This window comes from Drosophila gunungcola (genome assembly GCF_025200985.1).
Source record: "Drosophila gunungcola strain Sukarami chromosome 3L unlocalized genomic scaffold, Dgunungcola_SK_2 000005F, whole genome shotgun sequence".
Lineage (NCBI taxonomy): Eukaryota > Metazoa > Arthropoda > Insecta > Diptera > Drosophilidae > Drosophila > Drosophila gunungcola.
Genome location: NW_026453180.1, coordinates 4,472,791 through 4,496,551, shown reverse-complemented (window position 1 = coordinate 4,496,551; position 23,761 = coordinate 4,472,791). Strand labels below are relative to the sequence as shown.

Genomic DNA, 23,761 nt, shown 5'->3' with positions numbered 1-23,761 from the left:
AATCACTGTTTTCTATTAAAAACAAAGTCATTTATAAGGTAATATCTTAAAAAGCTAAGATCAAATTGTGCAGTTTTCATGGCTTGCCAATGATATTGTCGATGGTAAACAGTGTGGTCTTTGACCGATTGTTTGCCATTGTGGATGAGTTGCTTGAATCCTGAATGCCTCGAAAAGAATCATTAGGGATTGGCGCACCCGAAGAACTTATTTCCCGACGATTGAGTGGCGGAGTAAAGGCACTCGGGGAATGTAAATCCTCATGGAGTGAGGCACTATCGGCAGGATTCTGAGCTGTTTTACTGGAACTAGAGGAGGCGTCCACATCATCTGGGGATTCTCTGATCTCGGACAGCGATGAACTTGGTATGGGTCGCATTCCTCTGGCATCATTGTTAAAAAGACTGTTGAAACCCAGAGATACGGACAAATACTGCCTGTGTAAGTCAGTAATCCTATCCGAATAATTGGGTCTCTCGTTGCAGAAGATGTCGAAATCATTCAGCGGTTCGCTGGGTAAACGAATATCTGCGGTAGAATTGCTGCCATCACTGGAATCCTGAAAGAAAATATGTTTTTTAATATTTTATTTATACTTTTTATAGTTTTAGATAGTTTAATTACCTTTCCTGACTCCCTTTCGTAGCGATTTGAGTTGGCGCAATGTCTTTGTCTGCGGGTCCTTCTTCGCCGGTAGTTTCCCTGCTCGAACATATCCGATGCCGAGGAGTCCAGCATCCAGTAGCTTCCCTTGCCAGCACTATCATTGTCCTCGATCGTGTTCTTATCCCGAGGCACCTTTACAAAGCAGTCATTCAGGGACAAATTGTGCCGAATTGAGTTCTGCCAGCCCTGTTTGTTCTCCCTATAATAAGGGAATCTAAAAAATAAACAATATTGATGGTTAGTTACTGGATAGTTCTCTCTAATTTAATAACTTAGGAAATTTATATACCATTTTCTAATTCTTAAGCATAAAATATCTCGTTGTTTGTTTGCATTTTGGTCAGCTTTATTAAAACAAATTTCAAAAGCCTACAAATAATGTTTATAAAACAATTAAAAAAAACGGACATAACAAAAAATACTATATTTATTTATTTTATAGTCATGCCGATGACTCTGTAAATGTTATTTGTATAGCTTATTTATTTATTTATCTACATTTAGAAATTTAGAATGTAACACATTTTTCTATATATATATTACATAGGAAAACATTTTTTTGAATTGATACACATCATATTAGCCAATGTCCATGTTCCCCATTTAGTTTGTTTAAGCCAAACGATTTGCAAAAGCAATAAAAATAATATTTGTTTATGTTGATAAAGAAATCGGAAAAATTTGGTTTATAAACACATGAAGTCATTGTTCTCTTTCTTGTATTTTCAATTATTAGCGCTTCATTTTAAATATTTGCCCGCCATTTTCAAGAAATTGTGTTTATATAGGAAAAGATACCATCCGAAAGAAGAAATGTATATAGTATACAAGATAACCTACGCAAAAGAATAAAATATTTTTAAAAAATATGACCATAAATATAATTCAAGAAATGAAACCATTTTTTAATGGAACAAATAAATGACCAAGTAATCCTTGATACTTTATATATATATATATATTTTTCACGTTAAAAGAAATAAATTTACGCTCAATATTTCAACGATATAAATCCCAGTTTTGGCAAATGTTGCGTCAACTGTTTTGAAATGCGTCTTGGGATGAAATTTGTTTCAGTTTAAATAGATATTCGGAATGCTGCGATTGTTTATTTTGGCATTTGATTTAGTCAAGGCTGTCATCTAAATTAACTTGATTTTCGTCATGGGGACTAAAAAACGCAAACTGTAGGGAAAATTAAGTTGACACTTTTGGGAAATAGACAAAATAGTAAATCTTAAAACAAATTAATTAGTATACAGTTCTAAAAAGAAAATAGTAACAATAATTGCTTAGAATTGTGCATTATAAAGTTGTAGATTCTACTGATAGTTAATCGCTGGTTAATTGCTTGTTAATTAAAAATGACTTAAAATTTTAGTTTTAAAAATAAATATTTATTTAAAAAATGACTTAAATTATAATAACAATGGCTAAATCTCAAATAAAGATAGATTCTAACTTACTTGTCCATAATAAACTTGTAGATTCCACTGAGAGTTAATCGCTGGTTAGGAGCACTACTTATGGCCATGGCAATAAGGGCAATATAGGAAAACGGAGGTTTTTCCGGTCGATGTGAGTTATGCAGGAAGGATATGGGCAAACCCCAGATATTATTGTGCAAGGCCAGGAAATTATCAATTCCCTGGTAGTAAAAGGCTGGAGAAAACGATCCGCACATCAAACTTTCCATTCCGACGGCATTTGGAGCCAACGGATTTGGGGAAACTTGGGCTCTGAGATATTCGGGGTTTGAAAGCAGGGAGTTAACAAGCTCGTCATTATCCGGCAGACCCGATCCATTGGCATAGCAAGATGGTAACATTTTCTTCTGGTTTTCCTTTGTATTTTATGTCGAATTAAGGATTTGACTATGTTTTATTTTCAGAAAACCTTTTTTCGAACTTTGTTTTTTTCACTTCACTTAATTTTCTTTGATCTCATGGGATTTATGTTTCCCGGGAAGATATAACATCCGAAGTTATTGGAGATACGTGCGCGACTATTTGGCTATCCGTTGCGTCAGCCAAGAAGTCCGATCGACTAATGATTGGACTCGGATACGCAGATCACTTGTAATGCCTCATCCAGTACTCATGTGCATGTGTTTTTTGGGGAGAGCAGCGTATTGGTCTATAAATACAGAGATATACGAACACCCTCAACAAAAGATCCACACATGTTTGAGTTTTCAGAGAGAGAAAAATAATTTGTTTCTGCGAAAACAAATAAAACATATTCTTAAAAGTATAAATTTTAAGATAAAGTTACTATTTCTCCTTAGACAAATGATGATTCTATATATCATATAAATTTTTTATTTGTTTTTTTTTTTTGAGATGTCTTATTCAATTATTTAAATTTTTAGTTAATGACATCATTATTAATCTGATATCCTGGATTATAATAGTATTTATCCAGTTATCCCCGAAATATAGTCTTTTTTTGAGGGGGCGTTGCTTACATATATATTCTCCACTCTCTCCATGTTTATTTATGTCCATATGCTCAGAGCGATATTCGATTTTCATTTGCCCGCATTTTTCAGATGGGCGGAGTCAAAATATCTCTTTTGAATGTGTGTGTGTGTGCTTGAGAGTTCCCAATGTGTTTTGAATAATATGTGAATTTGGTTTTTCAACAAATGAAAATCAAGCAAAGTTTACACATGAACTACACGCAATTTAAAGGAAATTTTGCAGCCGATCTTTGAAGTGTTTTTAAGAGTTTTTGAAAAATTCAAACATATAGAAAGACTTTTAAGTCTCAGGCTTTTTCTTATAAGAATTCAAGTAATTTTTTTAGAATAAAAAAATTTTTAAGTATTTCTAAAAAAGATTTGTTTATTTCTGCAAAAGCTTTAAATTTTTTTTACTAACCATTTTTATTTTGACGCCTTTCAATGGTTTTAAGACTCTAAAATAAATCGAAATGAAAAGTTTAGATACCTCTTCTGTTCAATTGGTTTGTAAACATTATTAAAATAAAAGAGTTCCAAGAAACACTTCGTTTAAATATTATGCCGGATAACAGCTGCCGAAGATAATGCCAGAAGGTTTATCTTCATGTAGTCCCTTGACATTGCTATCTCGTAGAATTTCCTTCCGATTTTTACGACTTTTCCGAGCGAAAGAAAGCAAGAGTAAATGGTGCAGTCAAGTACGCAATTTTTCCAAAGCAACCGAAGTCTTGGTCTATATCTTAAAAGGTCGTAAAATAATCGTGTATACATTTCAAACAGGACTACGATCTACGGATTTTTACGATCGCTCCGTTCTCAAGTAGAAAGCAGAGATCATTTGAAAGAAATAAAAACATTGAACGCAAATCGAAAATACCAAATACCAAATACGAAATAACGAAGCAATTGAAGTTCAGATATTCACATATGTGAAAGAAGATGCCCACAAAGGATTCTTCACGCTCTCTCCCGATTTATTCAAATTTTACGATCGCTTACCGCTGGTAGAAATGGGTCATAAAACAATGGGTTATCCTATGGCCTCTGATCCTCTGATTTTCTCTGAGGGCCACACATTCGAGAGATGTCGCTGCTTATTTTTAGACCTATGCTGGGAATAGTATTGGAAACAAATATTGTGTTTTTTATGGCTCAGCTCGGTTTGGTTTTTGGTCTAGAGCTCTAGAGCTCTACAGCTCTAGAACTCGATTCTCAATGTTTTTCGTTGTGAAACAATGTTTTCTTTTGGGTTCCCTATTCTTTTTGCCCTATCTGTCGCACTAAGCCATAAAACGCCTCGGATATTGTTTATTTTAGTTGCCGCTCCCGACCGCAACTTAATCGCTGCCTGTAATTGCATAGTTATTGTTTAGTGCGTGACTACCGATGTTGTTGTTCCCGTTGTCATCGCTTGATTTATGCTGCGAGTTCCCTGTTTTTTGGTTAAGACACACATGAATAATAATGCAGTGGAACTTCAGTACTTCAACCTCCGTTTTTCCCTTGTAATATATTACCTTAATTAGGATGTTCTATTGTTATTTTTCAATTTAAACTGATAATGCTTTAAATTTATTTAGAATATAATTTGTTTATAAGATTTGAATTTAATATTATATTTGTTATGTTTTGTTTTGTATAATTTATCTTTCGAATTTCTGGGTTTTCAATAAAACTAGCTTCATACTATAATTAAATATTTCAAATTTCAATTAAAAGGGAAAGGTTATTTGAGCTAAATAATAAAATAAATTAAATGAAATTATTTATTCGTTAGAAATAAAAAGTGTATATAACCTAGTTTTGTTATTATTATCATTAAATTTAAAAGAGATATTCTTTAAAAATAAAAATGCAAAGTAGACATTTTATACCAATATTGGCTTTAAAGTTTATATTTTTTAAACGAGTTTTAGGTAACAAAAAAGGTAAGTGATGTATTTTAGTAAATTGCTTAGTTACGGTTTACAGAAGCTGTTCGTAATGTTAGCTAATATTTAAGTCCAACGAACATTTTTCTTATAAAAGTTTCACTGTATTAGCTACGATTTAAAGCACACTTGAAGAAAAGTATACTGTGGCTTGGCGTCGTCACCTTGTCAAAATTTGATTTAATCACTCCACACTCGTTGTTCCAGAGATCAAAGACAACAAATCATCGATCAGCGGGATTTGTGGCTGTGCTCAACAAGCAGTGATTTGTCAAAATTCTATGGGGTCTACTGCCCCATGCCCCATGCCACATGCCACATGCCTTATGCCCCATGCCCCAGGAGTTCCCAGTTTATCGGGAGGCATTAACATGTAGTATAGGGCCTATTTATAGTGCGCCGTAAAATGCAGGGTGCCGTGTTTGACAACAAATAGCGTGGACCGCAGAGCAGCTCCCTCCGTTCCACATCATTGACAGCAAATTATCCACATTACCTGAATTGTCAGGAGCCGCTCGTTGCCCATTAGCCATTACGGCGGTGTGAACGTGACCTTTGCCGGCCATTAAATGGCACACTCAGCTCCAGCGTCCCGGAATCGGAAATTTATGCGATTCTTGACACTAGTTGCTCCTGGCTACTCCATCCTCCATTTCACCATCCTCGATGATAATGATGACTTTCGGAACGCCAAGAAGATTTCTGAAATGAAATGCGTGAGCAATAAACTGGTTGTTGACCTGTGACGACGGGAGTTTTCCTGCGTCCCTCGTTTTTCCCCCGTCTTATTTGTTGGTAACAGGTGTTGGACACACGAGTAATCGCCGCCATTTCGATTCAGCTGCTTGGCCAAAAGGGTTGGTGTTAATTAATGTCGGGTTTCAAGTCGATGGCGGTTAGCGAAAACCATAATTTATTTAGCCATTGAGTTTGCCGGCAAGTGCAATTGATTTGTGTTTGCGGAAACTTTTGTTTTGGCCAAAGGAGTCAAAGGTAATTGCCTGTTTTTTCCCTTTGAATCATTGAACATTCATTGAACATCAAGTTTTTTATAAACATTACATGCTGATAGAACTTAATAAACTGTATTCCATACTGATATTTTGTAAAACAGATTTTTGTATTTAAATTTAACTTACATTAAAGATAAGCCTATTTAAGCTAGAATTATTTCTGTAACAGTTTTTTAAACAAGGAATGCATGTTTAAAGATATATTTCAATTCCTTTATCTTTTTCACTTTTTATATTTTATTATATTATTATTGTCTTTTATTAAATATTATTTTATAGTTTTTTTTAAGTTAAACCAAACTCAAGGCGCACAATTCTAAATAGCATTTAATAAACAGCATAATAATTTGACGTTTTGTAAGACGGATGTTTCTTTTAAATGTAACTAACATTAACAATTAGTCTTTTGAAACCTGAATTATTTCTGTAACTTTCTTTAAAATATTGACTGCATATTCAAATACTTGTTTTAAATTACTTTAAAAATGTCAAAATAAATTCAATATGCCCTTATCTTTGTTACTTTTTATCTTTAAAAATTAAAATGGTTGTTAGAAAAGAATGTCTTAAATTATTTAAGTAAAAATTTAGTTTCAAACGAGTGTATATATTTTTTTTAGCTTTGAAAGTTTCGCCATCTTTGATTCACTTGAAACTCGAATCATTTGCAGCATTTTCCTGCTGACAGCACCTCATTTGCACTTGAAAAACCTATAAATTGAGTGGTAACTTCGCCTTCTTCCCCGCTATTTGGCATCTTCAAAAAGAGCAATCTATACACAAATCGGTATTGAGTGGCCCCCAAACCACGGGATTCTCATGGATTATTATTTCGTATTACTCATATTGATTTCCAGCCGCAAGAAAAGTTTTTCACGAAGGGGGGTTGGGTGGAAAACGGAGCTGAGCTGGGCGGATGTGTTCGGAAAAACATAAACCAAGCACTCACATTGATTGCTTTTGCCGGCCGAAAATGAATCAAGTGGAAACGTGAATGTGAATGTGAATGAATTTTGCACGTTTTATAGTAAGTGCCAAATTATCGGCTACTCAACCGGCCAACGAAAAGGAATATCAAACAGTTTTGCTGCACAGGTTTAAAAACAATAAACTTTCAGCAGCAACAGCAATGGATGTTTGTTTATTTGTTTAAATTTAGAATATCGACCACATTAAAATAGCAGCAGCTTTGAACTAAAAATCTCTCAAGTGGCCGGCGCGGGTCATTAAAAGAGATTTCCAAGATGTATTACGAGCGAAAGCCCCATTTTCACCGATATTTCCCCTTTTCAGTGTTTGCAGTGTTTTCAGTTGCCCAGTGTGTTGTTGTTGCCATGATATTTTGTTGGTTGACCCCGCGGGTAATTTGCACTTCAAAGCGGGCCCCATGCAATCTGTGTTTATGCCATCAAGTGGGCCAGCTGGTGGCCCCCAAAAAAATAAAGATCTATGGCATTTATGAGTAAGTGCGGGCTGGCTGGGGATTCCTCGAGTTCTTGAGTTCTCGAGTTCTTGAGCTCTCGAGTTCTCGAGTGCCATGTGCTAATGAGACGGCGATTCCCCCCTGATTATCGCACATTAAGTGAAATAAGCTGTGGCAAGTCTGTCTACGCACCTGACACGATGCCACAGTGGGCATTTCCTTGGGTGTGCATTCTGATTCCGATTCTGATTCGGGGGCCTTCATCGATCCTTGTCGCCGGCATAAAGCAGCTGTCAAATCTCCAGTTGACAGCCACTTTCATTTCGATGCATTATTAAAATACGGGCACTGGCAACATCCTGACAACTCCCCAAGGACCTGCACTGCGCGAAAAATTCACTAAAATTGTAAGAAATTAAAATAAATTAAATTTCATCCTTTATTTTAATTTAACCACAGCCAAGCAAAATGTTTCATAGAATCTAAACTATTGTCACATGAATTTCAAACTATTGGGTATGAAAAATGTCCAAATAATATGACTTTTAAATTAAGACCACGAATGAATGAATATAAAAATAAATAAGGCCTTAGACAACATTTTAAGACTCTCGGTATAGAAGTAAATATTTAGTATTAAATTAATACTTATACTTTATTTTCAAGAACTTATAGTTTATTTTCAAGGACTAAACTTAAACCTTAAGAAAATTAAACTATCGGTTTTTGTTTATACTTTCAATTTCCATTCCTTACAAAAAAATAATCTCTTCTTATTGACTCTCTTTTTAAAAGAGAAAGAGAGCACGTTCCGTTTGATCCTCTCTCCTTCCAAAGTTCTCATTCCTTTCTCCTTCCAAAGTTCGACGCCATTTCTGCATTTCCTTTTCGTGCTTTGTCGAAGCGGTCGCGTTATTTTTTCTAAGCATTTTGTTTATAAAGTTCCCATTTATTTAGTTCTAAAAAGTTAAATCTTGTGTTAACAACAATGCAATGATAGCTTAAGCCACTGTGATCATGAAAATAAAGCACCAGAAAGTGAAAAAACTACATTTTTACATTATCATGTGTGTGTGAACCTAGAAAAGAAAAAACAGCAAATCCATCAAGACCAGTAACTACAAAATGATAACTTGATAACTCTAATTGCTTTTACTATGACGTGCAACTATCAATATCAATAAAAAATGCAATTTTCGTCTTTTTCAATTCTTTGCAAAAATTCTTGTCGCACCAATACATTCACACAAGTGTCGCGCGTTTGGATATGTATGTGTGTGCGGGCGCTAATTCGCCGTGTTTTCCATTTACTTCCAGCACTGTTCTTGATGATGTTCAATTCGCCGCGTTTTAGAAAAAGAGTGTGAAAATATCAATATCAATATCAATTTAATTTAAACCCAATTAAAAATTCTGCTCAACAAATTTGGGACAGATCAAAATATAAGGTAAGGTTTATAAAACTGTTCTTAAAGCTGCAAAACTTTTTGAAGATAAGATTTTATATTTGGTAATATTTCTTGTTGCATTCAATTGAAAAATTTGTGTTATGCTGGTAGTCACATAACATTAATTACCAGTGAATAATGCAACTTTAGAAATTACTTATTGCAGAAAGACATATATTTATTTAAGACAATAATTTAACAAGTAAAACTGAATCTGTAAGGGCCTAAAATATATATGTACATACCAGTTGAATTGAACATTAAATATATTAATTAGTTACTTAAGTACACTTGGAAAAAGGATTGGAAATCCAATTATTCTCTGTTGCCGACAGGCGTGAACTTTTTTTATAGTATTAGACAATTTTTAAATATCAGCTCTTAAATTCCGAGAAGCGATTTGTAATAAGGCCAAAATAAAATGTACTGGATAGTGCTTTAAACGGTTTGGATTAGAATCGTCAAGTGATTTCGTTTCAAAAGTGATTTTTAAAATGGATTTTTTTTCATATGTTTCTAGTTGTCTTAACTATCCTAGTAATCTAATGTCATGGAGTAGGAGTTTTTTCTACTTGTAGCTTACAAAAGTAAAATTCAAGTTAAAAAAAGTTTAATTTTTTTTGAGTGCATCTTGCAACACACCCGTGCCACCTTTTTGGGGTAGCCAGGTGACTTGGAGCAACAGCAAAAGCCAGGGCCCGTCGCAGACATCTTGGCGACTGTCGGAGCCAAACGCTTGTTTATTTTTCATGGGAAAGTCAGCCAACAAGGGGCAGTTGGGGTGGAAAATTCTCTGTTGCTGCTGCACTTGCTTGTATGTAAATACAAGTAGGCAAAACTTCATGCGGTGCTCATACACCCCTCCACATTCCGTATTCCTTGTTCCGTATGCGGAGTCCGGAACACACGCATCGCGCAACAAAGGCACGTGTAAACAAGCGGAGCTGATTTCCCTTTCCCTCGAACTTTCCAAACTGTAACCCCACACTCCACACAAGTGACGATATAGCCACGAATGCGTTGGCACTTCTTGCCACATCGAAGTTTCAATACCCTCCAGGCGATCAGAAAGAGGCCTAGGAACAAATAAATTTCCGCTGGAGATTCAATTTGCAGGCGAAACTTGGCCTAAACTGATAAGATCAAAGCTCTATCCGCTTTCACCAGCTATAACTTTAACTTACAAGGGTTCAAAAGGGGGCAAAAGGAAAGTATTATATAACAATAATTTGATATGTTAAGAACACAAAATAAAACATTAAAAGTGTTTAAGACAATATATATTTTCGGAAAGCATGTTGAATGATTTTGACGAAAATCTTCAATAATTTTCAGTTCAAAAAAAAAAATACAAAGACTTTTTTTTGCACTTTTTAAATTAAAAATTATTTTTTTGTACCTAAGAAACATACAAATAAATACTATTTATTAAAAATCAATTTAAGCTTAAGACTATTAACAATAGCAAGTACATTTTAAAGGAAAAAATTCGTTGTAAGACTTTTGTTTGATGAAAGTCAAAGTAAAATTTATTACAACCCACTTTAGACAACTTTTAAAGCGATCTCGATTTTCTGCGCGTCCTTTTTACTGTCTTATATGCAGTTAGTGAAATACCCGTAACTCCAAAAGTTTGTAATTTGCGAGAGACCTTTGCGCCAAATAGTTAGTATTGACCCCCATTCGGTATCAGTTTTTTCCGCCTGCAAATTGGAAGTAAGCGAAGTGGAGCGGGAAATGCCAGAGTTCACCACAAAACTGTTCGCACCCGCTGGCGAAGAGTGCATAATAAAAAGGGCATCCTACGTATGAATATTTTTTATATATATACGAATGCAGGCCGTCGAGGCGTGGCGCGGCAGACAGAGTGGCGTCAAAAGTTGCCCGACTTTGGGATGGTTTTCTGGGGGCTGAGGGATGGGGGCCATGTGTACGTGCAACTTGGGGAACTAGGGGGGAAACAGAATGTTATGAAAACAACGGCAGCCAAAAACCACTTGGCACGGGCCGCACCTTGCTGTAGACCCAATGGTAAATGGTCGACAGTTTGATATGCGGTTTGGCAGAGCCAGCAAAATATCAGTTTGAACGGAACCGAAAACCGAAAACCCAAGCCCCAGAAGAAGCTGCTGATTTAATTTTCCATGGCCGAGTTTTTGGAGTAATTGTGGGTGGTCTCTGCTCCGCCGGGCGGATTGTAAAATGGAACTCGTCAAATGTTTACAAGCAAATATGCCACATCATCAGGGGAACTGAAAAACTTGAACGTACGAGGACGGAACTCTCTCCCGGAATTCATAGATTTATTCTTCTCTGGCTAAGCCGCGAAAATACTGTGGGGAACAATGAGTTGGAATTCGCTTTGATCTTTTCGCACTTTTAAATGTTTGAGAAATCTTTGTAGAAGGCATGAATCGGATTTCGGAGAACCAATAAAAAATTAATGGCAGCGCACCCGTCTGTTGTTGTTCTTGTTGTTACTGTTGCCGCCCTGTTTTCTTCGGCTGTTATTTGTTTTTTAAATTTTCTGTTTGATAAAGCGCACCACAAACAAAAATGGGTGGCGAAAATAAATCCTCCTACTCCTCCCCCACCCCACCCCAAAAAAAAGAAAACCATAAGAAATAAATACGTGTGAGGGCGCAGAGATGTGCAACTAGTTCAGTGGAAAAGCCAGCAAATGGCCTCCCTCCATTTTCCATTTGCCCCAACTTGCCTCCCGGTCTCCCTGATTTACATTTGATTCGATTGGAAGGCGGAAATCTTCGGCAATTGCAGATTAATGCCCTGACAGCTGCCTCCTGGCGAGAGTCCTGGCTTTTCTATACACTGAAAAAAAACATAATCCAGCACTCTATTTATTCAAAAAAAATATATGTGAAAACAAGAATAAAAGTACATACATTTTTTATACTTTGTGAAAATATTACAACTACTTATAATACAATTAAAATTGAGTTCTAACTAGCTAACATACTTTATTGAAGTTCAATAAAAAAATTCGAATTAAAAAAAAAATAATACATAAAAATTACAACAAAATTTGCTTTTATGGCTGTCCATTTAATTATATATTATAATTCAAAGAGGGTACAAATACGAAATTAATATATGGAATGTAAAGAAAATGTATTTTATTTAAAAATACGTTTTTCGACAAGTGATAAAAATATTTTTCTATGTGCAGCTGTCGTTCCTGGCTCTTCTCAGGTGTCAGGATACTTTGCGCTGATTAGATAAACATTTTGGGGAAATGTGTTAAGCCTTGTTTGGCTTTTGTTTTCGGCTGGCGGAGTAGGTTGGCCTGGCCTGGCCGATTGCCTTTAAAGTCAACTTTCTGCGGGCCAGCAGAGGGCTGCGCAAATGGCATTTTTATTGAGCCATTAAAATTTTCGCTTTGCCTTCGATGCCTTGGTCCTGTATATCCTGTATATCCAGCATACCTATTCGTAAGATGGCCATATCTGGCGGCCAGGACGATTTGTCCCCCGGCTCCCCGCCAACATTTTGATTAACGTGCCACTGATGCTCGTTTGCTGCGTTGTTTTTTGGGTTTTTTTCATCCTATATTTTTTATTTGCCCGCAAAAATCCCACCTAAGGGGATAAAGTTGTGAAATATTTTGGGATTTGCGCGACTTAGGAGTTGTCCCATTCCCATTCCCCATTCCTTCTTGGTGCTCTAGGTGATTAGGCAGCAATCCATATTTCTTGCGGCCAGCAATGGCCAACCAACTGCTACCTACTTTTCTATATATTTTATTTTCTATTCCGCTAAAGATTTATGTACATATTTGCTTGGCTTTGGGTTTTGGAATTTGCCTCATTAGCTGCAGCCGTCCTCCCAGAAATACCCACCCATTTTCACCTGGGGGCGTGTGCGTGTGCTTATCACATGAATGTCATTACGCACCTTTTGCCAAACCCCCATTTTAGCCATAACTTTTTGCCCCTTCCATGGGAGAAAAACAGGGAAACAGGGGAAAGTGCGAATGTGAATGCGAATCCGAATGGGAATACGTGAGTTCTGCAAGTTATGTGCGCGTAAGTGAATGAAATTACCGTAAGGCATTTAACCAATGCAAGAAAGACTCCTGGAATAGATACATAAATGACAATGCCGCAAAGCGTTTAAAGATCCCGCATAAAAATGCTGCCTTTGGGTTTGTTGGGATTGCCAGGCGTTCAAATCCACACCATCGCAACACCATCCCCAATCCCCAATCCCCCTCTCAACTGACTGGTTGTCTTTTCACTCTGGCGAAGGCGCGCTTATCGTTTTGACAGGAATATCTGCGCTTTCTAAATGCCGACGCCGTCGTTTATGACGCTGACTGCTGCGCTTACGATTGAGTCTGAAAACCCCCATCTCGTTTCGCCCTCACCCCCCTCCCCCCTGATTTTAGCCATCCTGAGGAACCTTCTTTTGTCGCCGTAAAAACGTGCTGTGCCTGGTTGTTACTTTAATGGCTTTTACTCCCCACGAATCCCGGAGTCGTCAGGCGAATTATGGAAGCTGCCGTCGCCGACATTGCCAGCTTCATCGCTATCGTCATCGCTGCCATTCGGGCACTGCGAGAAAATCTGAGCTAAATGGGGGGATAATTAGGTAGTGTATTTAATAAAATGGAACACATCTACACATTATAATGATGTGATATCCAACCTAACTATGTAACCTGTCAGAAAGAGTTGAGATGAAGTTAAGTTGATCGGAAGCACAAATTTGCTTTCTTATTGTAATATTTTTTTTAAATATAAATGGTATACTAAATTTTGTTACATGAATTGGTAAGAAATTCAAAAACTTAACCTTAACGTTTTTATTTTGCCCAGCAATTTAACTCAATGTCAAAATTGAACATGACATTGAGAAGCTAATAGACATTTAGGAAAGTAAGGAATAAGATTTAAGAGGCGTAGTTACCTTTTGCGTATTTAATATACTTTTACAAAGTATTATTTCTTTAAGGAAGATTATTCTTTTTTTTAACTGTGTATAGCATCCTCATCTCTTGGCTTGCGCTGGCTTTGTTTTTCAGCACTTTCGCGTGCCTGCGTGTGTATTTAATAGTCTGTGGTTTGACATTGACTGCCTGGCCTGGCCTTATATACACACAAAGAATCATATACAAATGTACATAAAGTGCGGGGCATTAAGGCCGCTCAAGTTGTAATCTGGGTGAAAGGGCTGGCGCCGATGTCGTGCCAGGATCTGGATCTACATCTACCTGCTCCAGTTCTATCTTGTAACCGACCTCTAGAGCTCCAGCGATTCGATTATCTGTCAAATTTTAATTACTCAAATTACAACTTGGCTTTTTATGCCCGCGACTTACTTCCTCTAATGCTCACTGAATCTCAGAATTCCGCCCCCACACTTTTCCCATTTACCATTTCTCCAGCGAGTTGTCAACGCTGTCACAATGTCTCCTGGTCATTAAACATCCAGCTCTGAGGAGGCGTGGATTTGTGGCGAAATTTTAAAGCCTGCTAAATAAGTGAAATAATTGACCCGAGGTAAATTCCTGGCTAAGAATGTGGCCTGGATTTGGCGAAAAGGAAACAGTAGCATAGAGAGAACTTTAAGCAAGCTTTTAATGAAAAATCTGATAAGTATGCTATAAAAAAGGTTTTTTAATAATAATACAAATAAATAAGATGTAATATTAGTATTTGTTTAAAGAACCCAACACAAAAGTGAAGATGTCTACGATTTATTTTACTTATTCTTTGTATTTAATATCTACCCAAAAACATCAACTCAAACGTCGGCATTTAAAGTTTAAAAATCAGTTACAACCATTTTGTGCCAGGTATTTCGTTTTAAAACGAGCTCAGACTAGAAAAAAACTCTTGAGCTCAAAAATACCATTATACCTTATTAAATTCATAAAAATTTTTCTTATCTGTGTTAATGCATTAAATTCCGGCTGCGGACCCTTTTCGAGTTCATCAATTCGCAAGCGAATTTGACACGCATTTCGGTCTATTAACCAAAGAAAACCATAGCAAAAAGGATTTTCAAGGCAACCAGTAGCCAGTGGCTGCCAAAAGATATCTCTGGCCATCTATCTTTGGTTTAAAATCGTTAAAAAACGTGACGAGGGGTGAGATGAGAGGGGGGAGGGGAGGAACAGGCAGATAGCCCAGGGATATGAAGCGACTTAGGCCGCGTTAGTCCTTTAATATGCCAAGATTGACGTCGATTATGCATTAATAGGACACGCACTATAAATAACGCGCCTTTGGCCCTAGCGAAGTCCTGTCGTGACGTCTAAGGGCCTAATGAAGGCTTTTTTCGGCATACGTTCCACGTAGTCGCCCGGGGGAGCGCGTGAAAAAGAGACTGCCGAGAAGTACACTTAAAGAATAATATTGCATTGATATACAACTATATTTTTAACATCCGCTAGCAAGAATTAAATCTACTTTTAAACTTATATTATTAAAATGTTAAGCTTCATTCGTTGATGAAAAAAAGACAAATTAAATGAAATTTACAAAAAATGTTATAGCAAACATGTATCTTATCTTCATTTTGAAGTTTGTTTGTATAAACAAACACCTTACTTAAACACATTTCAATTAACCATTTTCAATCCATTTTTAACATACTTAGTATCTTATTTTGTTTAAATCAAGAACATTAAAGTAACCATTCAATTAGTAAGTGTCTGCCAATCTTGATTGCCACATTAATTTCAAAATATTAAGTGACGAGAAATCATTATCTTGTGAATTCAAACGGATCCTTGCTTCGCTTCCGTGTTAATTTGTTACACCGGGTTTTTTTTCGATTTCCGGAGGAAATTTTAGCAGTGCAGTAGGCGTCACCACCCATTTCGAATTTTGCGCTGACATTGATTGATTATAAATCGGCATACATTGCAAATCCAAAGAGAGGACAATAACTGCCTCGGCTGCTCCTGCTGCCAATGCTGTTGGCTGTCCTTTGTGTTGCTGCTGTTGTTGCTCCTTGTGTTGCTGCTGCGGTTGCCTTTGTTTGGTCTGTGACAGCTTTTAATCTGGCACGAGGCACAGCGGCAACACCAACTGCTCGACAGCAACAATGGCCATTCCTAAAGTGCCTACGACGACGACGACTGTGTGGCATATTTGAAAATCACTTTAGTTCATATTTCGGACGCACAGCAGCCTGAGACCTCAGCCAGTTGTCATTGCGTTCTCCTAATGCCTGTCCAAAGCGTTAATGATGCGGTTGCTGGTCAACCGCAGCAATAGCCGCAGCAGCAACTAGCAACACCCATCCGAAAAAGCCACCCAGCTCACTTTCCCGCCCCCTTGAGTCCTTCACGCAATTTACATAATGGTCGGCTCCTGATGCAGGAGCGATGCTTTCAACAACAATAACAACGACAGCAATAGCAATAGCAGCAGCAGCAACAACAGCAATACCAACAAGCAACATCAACAACATCAACAGCAACAACAACAACCGTTGATGGCACGTTTTTGATTTCAATTGCTATTGCCAGTAGTTTCACTTGACTTTATGTGCTCCTGCGTCTCATCCCCAAAGCAATGCACTCAGAAAACTAAATCATAGATTTGGTAAAACTTTAGGCCTTAGGGAAAACACAAGTATTTGTAGGATATGTTATTAAGATAGATGGGCTGGTATGGATGTTTAAAGATATTTATTAATAAACGTTATCTGGAAGAAGTCAATTTATACATTTTTAGGAAGTAGGAAACAAGAATAACGCTATTTGCAATATAATAAAAATAATACAAATGAGCTTTTTATGTTTTGTGATTAAACATATTACAAACATATTAAATATATTACTAAAAAAAAAATAAATCAACCAGTTAATCACATATTTGCTTTAATTTAAGAAAGGATTCATTTATTTTGTAGTAATAAGTGTTTTATTAAGAATTTTAACATTTTATATTGAGAATTTGTAGCCTTAGTAGTCAACCCCTTGCTAATTGATTTACCAAGAAGATGGTCAACTTTCCTCTCAGTGCAGACATGTTTCTCGTTGGTTTCTCTTCGTTTCTGATGTCTGGCCTATATAGGTTGCTTGGCGCCATTTTATGTACGTAGCAAAACAAAAGTTATGGCCCGATTTTCCCTATCGCCTATGTCGCTCGGCCCCACCCACTTTCTATTTTTTTTTCATGTGTTTTTGTATTTTTATTTTGGGTTGGGGGCGTTTTCTGGTAACAAGTGGGACATTTGCCAGTTTGCCTGGCCGTTGTTATTGTCCTTGTTGTTGATGTTGCTGGAGCAGCAATAAAAACAAGCAAAAAATGTTGACGCCACCCTTTTTTTCTTTTCTCGGTGGTCCAAAGTTACGCATCTAATAGGAAATCGGCATAAGTATATGTGTACACAATGGAAATCCTAGTTTTCCCTATCCCAATCCCAAAAACCCAATGATAATTTTAAGCAAACGAGCTAAGGGCCATGGTGAAAGTCAAAGTCAATTACGTGGCGCTTTCACAAATCTTTCCAGCCAGGACAATCGTGTTAAGGAGGTTGGGTTTTGGGGATGCTATGGCAAATTAATAGAGAACACACACGTAGGCAGGAGCTCACCCACAGCCACAGCCACACCCACGCACACACTCTCACACACACACGGTCTCGTAAAATGTAATGTCATAAGTGCTGCGCTGAACCTAAAACATTCCGCTTAACGCGACCTCCTTCCCTTGTAGTAGCTCCATCTATTGTCCTCTTCCTTTCTTCATCCTGGTTGATGGCCAAGTGAGAATCCTTGGCTTCAACATTACGACTTTCATATGCCCAGTAACAGGTTTTTATAGTTTTCTGGGTATGTAATCTTAAAAAAAAGGAAAAATAGCTAAATCTAGCAAAAAGATTAGCCAAAACGCATAAACATTCTTTTTACAGGTAAAAAAAGAATCTGAAAAGTTTAAAAATGTATAATTTATATAGATAGCAGAATAAAGCTCCGGTTATTTTTGAAACATTTAAATATATTAATTAAACTTCGAGATAATTAATAACACTTCTATCCTTTAACTGCAAATTATACAGCAATTCTAAATCTTGAAAGAAGCTTTAACATAAATTAAGACTTGTGAAAATATGAAAAGTCTTCGATAACAGTTATTTAATGTGAAATAAGTAAAAATGGTAAAAAGGGCATTTTAAAATAAAACAACCCGTTGATTAGGAAGATTTTAATTAACAATACCTTAACTGCTTGATACGTTAAAATAGGTACTTAATTAATAGAACCTATTGATGAGGAAGTATTCTGAGTGTTGGACCATTTCCACAGGTCCTCGAATTCGACATACCTCTACCTCTGCGCCACCCAAAAAACACCGTGAACAAAAAGTGGCTTCGACTTGGGCATCGGCATCTATTTTTCGGAGGGGCGGAGTAAAATATTCGGATTAGTTATGCTGTTGGTCTGCCCCGGGCAATGTCTGCTCGACTTCCTCGTCCCTTTGGAGTAGAGTGGTGGGTTTTTTTGTGTGCCCTTTGTGTCCTCGCACTCGCACTCGCCCTCGACCAGGACGAAGATGAAGTCCTGGAGCCGGACTATAACTAATTCCATGGCTATGTATTGTAGTAGTTTCCTGCGCTGCCGTCGCTGCATTCATTGCTCACAAATTGGCAGGCAGCGCTTGAGGCTTGTGCACTTGTGACCAAAGAGTCACTGGACTAAGGGAACTCAGGCAAACTCAGGCAACTCAGGGAGCTCAGGGAACTCAACGAACTGTTGCGTGGCCGAAGGGAATCCGGATCTGTTGTTCAGTCAGTTAGTGGCTTATTTGTAGGCAAACATTCGAGGCGAAGCGAAGGCCCCGGGATCCATCTAGTTCATAGATTTATCTAAAATAAGTGAACCATCTAATTGTTCAATAAGTTCATCCTGGGCCCCGAGCAGCACAGCAGAAGCTCTTGTTGCTTGTTTAGAACATCCAGGGAATGAATAGCCAGCTTAGGCAAATGGAATCCCCACTCCACAATGCTGGCCCGCAGGCTCCGACCTCTAGACGTGCTTAAACCCAAAATTAGGGGTGGTTACACAGTGGGTGTGGGTGGGTGCTTTTGTGGGTGCTGGGTGGAGTATGGGGTGTCTTTTCTGGGCGGCCTTCTTACGGGCCATAAAATTTAAAAGCGAGCAAAGCATTTTAGCTCTGGTGCAATTTATTAGGCCGGCTCATCGCGCCGCATTTCGGGCCTTTGCGTAACAATTGCCTTCATCTGTTGATAAATCCCTGGCATGGCACCAAGTAAATTGAAAATATACCCCGCCGCCCACCGCACACACGAGTAGAAGGTGGCACAGCGCTGCGACTTCGACTTCGACTTCTCCTCCGGTTCCGATGTGCAGCCAACTGTGTCGCAGTTCTAATTATCCACGCACATGTCTACTGGCATGAATTTTATAACAGGCCAACTTCTTTAACTTTAACTTGGAGTTAAAGGAGACAAATTTGTTAAGAAATTGTTTTTTTTATTTAGATATATAAATATATACTTAAAGAACTTAAAGTTTTGCTAAAGAAAAGGTTAAATTAAGAGAGGAAGATTCGCATATCTACTGATCATATGTGAGTTGCTGTTTCCTAATGTTAAAAAACTTGTTTAAAAACGTTTTTCTTAGCCATCACTTATCATATATTTTAAGACCTTAAGTTTTGTTGAAGAAAAAAAATAATTTTTCTAAAAAGCAAAAATAAAGACGTTAAAATAAAATAAAAAGATTTGTCTGGTTACTGATATGTGAAACGAAAATGAATTATGTTTTGGAAACGTTGTACATTCATTGCTTTAAATGTTAAAGATTTGCTAAGAAAGAGCATTAGTATAGTTAAATAGCTCTTTAAAAGGAGTGAAAAAGCAGCTAATTTCTTTTGAGTTGCATAAAAGTTCGACCTACAGACGTTCGACTGTAACCCCATTGAGGCGAATACCGGGCCGAGCCCTGGGGACACGGACACAGGAGCTGGTAAAGCAGGAGCTTCCGATTCTGTCTTTTATGCAACTGCAGTGGCCACCCGCTGGCTGCCTCAGTGGCAAGCGGCATTCAAAACAGCAGCCAGGACGGGCCGCCAGCTGTGCAGCTGCCTCCGCATCCGCAAGTGGCGTGAAAGTTATGAATTTTAAACATTTTCTGGCAGAGAACAGCGTACAGCAGAGAAAACGCCCCTCCGGCCACGTCCATATATTAGTTTTGGTGTCTTCGTGGCGTCTGCAGATTTATAGCAGCCCAAAATCTGCAATTGTGGGCGACTACTACTCTTCGTTTCGAAAAAATTGAAAGAAATCTTTATAAAAATCGTAAGAGAATAGAATGTATAAAAGAAGTTGTATCACTTAAAGCTAAGCATTGTTATATTGTCTGTGCTTCAGGATGCTGCGCTGCTGTTGCGCCAAATATCCACATCCGTTTGGAGGCATTTTCGGAATTTGTAGTTGACCAGGCCAATCGAATACAGGGGATTGGCGGCCTTGTAAAAGTGCAGACCCCGTCCAATTTTGATTATGTAGCCATTGCTCAAGCTGCAAGCAATAAAAGAACAGATAAGAAATGTGTGTATACCTGCATAGTAGGGTGGATCGATTTGTCTGACGAAAGTACAGTCAAATGGTAGATTTATATCTTATACTTTTTACTTCTTTTGTGGTATTTTTTTTTTAATTTAAAAAACAACAACAAATACAGGAAAAATGATCCTATTTCATACTTTATACTTTTTTTGTAATTTACAAATAAGTATTAGTGGTCTTTTTTCAATTTAAAAACAAATGTTCTTATAAATGTTATCTATATACCCAAGACTTTTTGTCTTTTCTTTTCACACACTAATCGATCCACATATTTTTTGCTGTCGCAACGATTTTGCAAACTTACTAGATTTTGCGATCGTGCAACGTGTCTTCGTATTTAATGGATACAGCAATGTTTCTCCGCTCCAAATCTGCTTTTATTTGTCCAAGGTTTGTCTTTTGTTGATCGGGGTTCTTATGATCCTGATACTCTTTGGTGATCAGGCGAAAATACTTTAAATTCGGGCAGTTGGTAACAGCTAGCTCTAAAAATCTCACTAGGTTTTGATACTGCAAAAGATAAAAATATTTGTCATAATTATTATTATATATGTGTTAAATTATAAATTTTTTTAAGCTAACATCTTCGGGAGTTATATTTTCTTTTCTTATCTTTATTCAATATGCGCTCATATCAATGTTTTTCGCTGACATTGCAATGCAGTCATACTAAATTATCTATTTTTATTGGAAATCCGGTTTTAAGCATTCCTATATATTTGGTTTTGGTTCTTATCTACTATATATATGTACAATTTACTGTGCTTACGTTTTCCTGTAATAAGAACCTATCTTATGTTTGAGTTATATATAATTTATTACATTGGGTTCGTTTTATTTTTTCTTACCGATCAAAAAAGTTAATCTTTAGTACTGTGATTGTATTCTACATTAATCTGTTTTATTTACTTGGTTTTTATTAACTTGTCAACTATCTTTATTTTAGATTTTTCAATCCTATCATGGAAACACCTTTCTCCTCAGCCATAGTAACTGCAATATTTCTCACCTGATAGTTCTGCGTCATATAGGGTTCCTCCAGCATAATTTCCACGGTCTTGTCATCCATGTATTTCCCAAAGAGCTGGTCGTAATCGAAGCCAGTGTCGTTCTCATCGATGGAAACATGCGAGACCACCTCGCCGAGCATGAGTTTGCCATTAACCCGCGCTTTTATGGCATCAGCTCGGTCCATATACTCCTTGATCCTGGTTAGGAATCCCTTTCGCTTGGTTTCATCCTGCTCACCGTTTACAAACTGCATAAGTTGAGCGATCCCCTCTGTGTAGAGGGTTTGCGCCTCCAGAATTCGAGCATTTTGGTCGCATTCCACGGCGCGTATGAGTAATTCCTTGGCTTTCAAAGCGTTGCTCATCTTGGCATCTCAGTGAGTAGTTTTTAAGTACTTCGAAATGTAATTATTTTACTGCTTAGGAGTTCTTTAATCGAGGATCGCTTACATTTAATCTTAAGGTACAACAAAAAAAAACAGCAAAGATAGCGGTCAGCTGTTAGTGTGACCGTAGCGTTTCAATCTGAAAATTCCAAAACGCGCGCGATATATCTGAAAAAGTTGATCAGACACATTTGGTATATACTAAACGTTAGCTTTGACCGTTGTTATTTGAATTTCTAGTAAATAAAGAATATTTATCTTAGGCAAAAACATGCCGTGCAAAGTCATCGCAGAATGAAGCGATTTCCCATAAACAATTAGTAAGAATTTAAGAATTAAGAATTTAAAATTAATTAATTAAATAATTTTTTTATCAGCTTCACTAGAGTCGGTATAGCCGTGTTGGTATGCTTCTATACCGTTTCCAAACTAAGTTAGAAAACTTAATTATTTAAGTTTACAGTTAAACAAAAATTAGCTTCTATTGTGCAATATAAGGTTGTTATTCCATTTTGGTGAACATGCTGCAAGAGTACAAATTGTCTAGTCAAACTAAAATCATAATCTTCCACTTTTAAATTAAAAAACACAAATGGTAGTCAAGTGCTCACTTCAAGCTGAAATTCCTTAACAAATAATTGTGAATTTTTTCAGTGGAATGTTCCACAGTTATTTTTTTACCTTTTTTATATTTTATCTATGGCAAACTTTTCAATTGCAACATGTGCAAATTAAAAACGTCCCAAATTTGCATATTTCACTGTAGCTCTGAATGACGATCCCTTTATGGCTGTGTCGCTTACGAGCAATTACCTGAAATCGAAAACGAAAGCGTTTTATCGCCAGCCAACAGTCAGACATGCCAACATCGAGCCAAATTCAATTTCACTAAGCCAAATATTAATTTATTTGTGTTTTCATTTCTGGCTCGAACCGCTCGAACCAGGTGACCAATGGACGTGGATAAAGATGAGGACGAGTCTGGTCTGGCCATCCCATCCAATCCCATTCCATCCGTAGTCAGCCAAGGAAAAAACCGAAAACGTTTCGTGTAATTTCGAGAATTGGGTGGTGGGATGTTTTCTTTTTGGTTTTTTTTGGTGGGTGGCTAGAGTGGTTTTTCCCGACCATCCCGAGTCCGTATTTTTATTTATGTCATAAATTTTAAGCCATTGGGAGCTGTGAACGGGAACGTGACGTCAGCTTATAGTTCGCATTGCGGGGCTTAATTTTTCGCATTTTAAATGCGTATTAAGCAGAAAGAAAAGTCATTTTAGGTGATTCGACATAAAACCAGCTACCCAGCTCATCCAATTGCTTATAAATATGGCTTAATACATGCGTGTGATGATGTCCTTGTTGACTATGCAATTTGTTTGTGTCAATAAACTGAAATGTCAAAAAAATATTGCATAATTCAAAAAGCCATAGAAAGTGATATTTGAAAATTCAAATGATAATTTCATTAAGCGAGTTAAACAATTTAATTCGATTGTTTTTTATATGCTATGACTTTAAAGAGACAGTTTTTATGATGAAAATTCCTAACTGCCCTCTTGTAAATTATTCAAATAGTTTCATCAAACTAAAAACCAAAGGATCCTAAAAAAACATTGCATACTTTTCGGATAAATTCGGAATGCAGCCAACTTGGAAATTAATTTCCCGACTTCGGACAATTTGTTTTTTTTCGTAAATTAGACAACTTGAAGTGAAAGTGACCTTGTTAAAGACAACATGATGGCGGAGAAGTTGAGCTCCTCGAGTGCCACGCAGGACTAACTTTTTGTTTGGAATAGTGGAATTGTATCTTGTAAAACACAAACTCAAGTGGGCTAAAGCTGCGAGCCTA

The 23,761-nt window shown here is 37.1% G+C and overlaps 2 protein-coding genes across 2 annotated transcripts; both read right to left on the bottom strand.

Annotated features, from left to right (window-relative positions):
- Positions 1-6: 6 nt before the first annotated feature.
- LOC128259067 (fork head domain-containing protein FD2) lies at positions 7-2,888 on the bottom strand. The gene is made up of 3 exons (XM_052991197.1): positions 2,133-2,888; positions 625-880; positions 7-559 (listed from the first exon to the last, which is right to left on the bottom strand). Exons 1-3 carry the CDS (start codon positions 2,492-2,494, stop codon positions 77-79), a joined length of 1,101 nt encoding a protein of 366 aa, XP_052847157.1. The 5' UTR covers positions 2,495-2,888; the 3' UTR covers positions 7-76.
- Positions 2,889-20,208: 17,320 nt separating this feature from the next.
- LOC128259391 (MIT domain-containing protein 1) lies at positions 20,209-22,035 on the bottom strand. Its single transcript, XM_052991728.1, has 3 exons — positions 21,523-22,035; positions 20,818-21,023; positions 20,209-20,465 (listed from the first exon to the last, which is right to left on the bottom strand). Exons 1-3 carry the CDS (start codon positions 21,886-21,888, stop codon positions 20,312-20,314), a joined length of 726 nt encoding a protein of 241 aa, XP_052847688.1. The 5' UTR covers positions 21,889-22,035; the 3' UTR covers positions 20,209-20,311.
- Between the last annotated feature and the right edge of the window lie 1,726 nt (positions 22,036-23,761).

Excerpts from the sequence above, each read along its gene's own strand:
- LOC128259067 (XM_052991197.1), bottom strand. The coding sequence starts at position 2,494 with ATGTTACCATCTTGCTATGCCAATGGATCGGGTCTGCCGGATAATGAC. Across the intron at positions 881-2,132 it reads TACAAGTTTATTATGGACAA|ATTCCCTTATTATAGGGAGA; the intron begins GTAAGTTAGAAT and ends TTTATTTTTTAG. Across the intron at positions 560-624 it reads ACGAAAGGGAGTCAGGAAAG|GATTCCAGTGATGGCAGCAA; the intron begins GTAATTAAACTA and ends ATTTTCTTTCAG.
- LOC128259391 (XM_052991728.1), bottom strand. The coding sequence starts at position 21,888 with ATGAGCAACGCTTTGAAAGCCAAGGAATTACTCATACGCGCCGTGGAA. Across the intron at positions 21,024-21,522 it reads ATATGACGCAGAACTATCAG|TATCAAAACCTAGTGAGATT; the intron begins GTGAGAAATATT and ends TATCTTTTGCAG. Across the intron at positions 20,466-20,817 it reads TTGCACGATCGCAAAATCTA|CTTGAGCAATGGCTACATAA; the intron begins GTAAGTTTGCAA and ends TATTGCTTGCAG.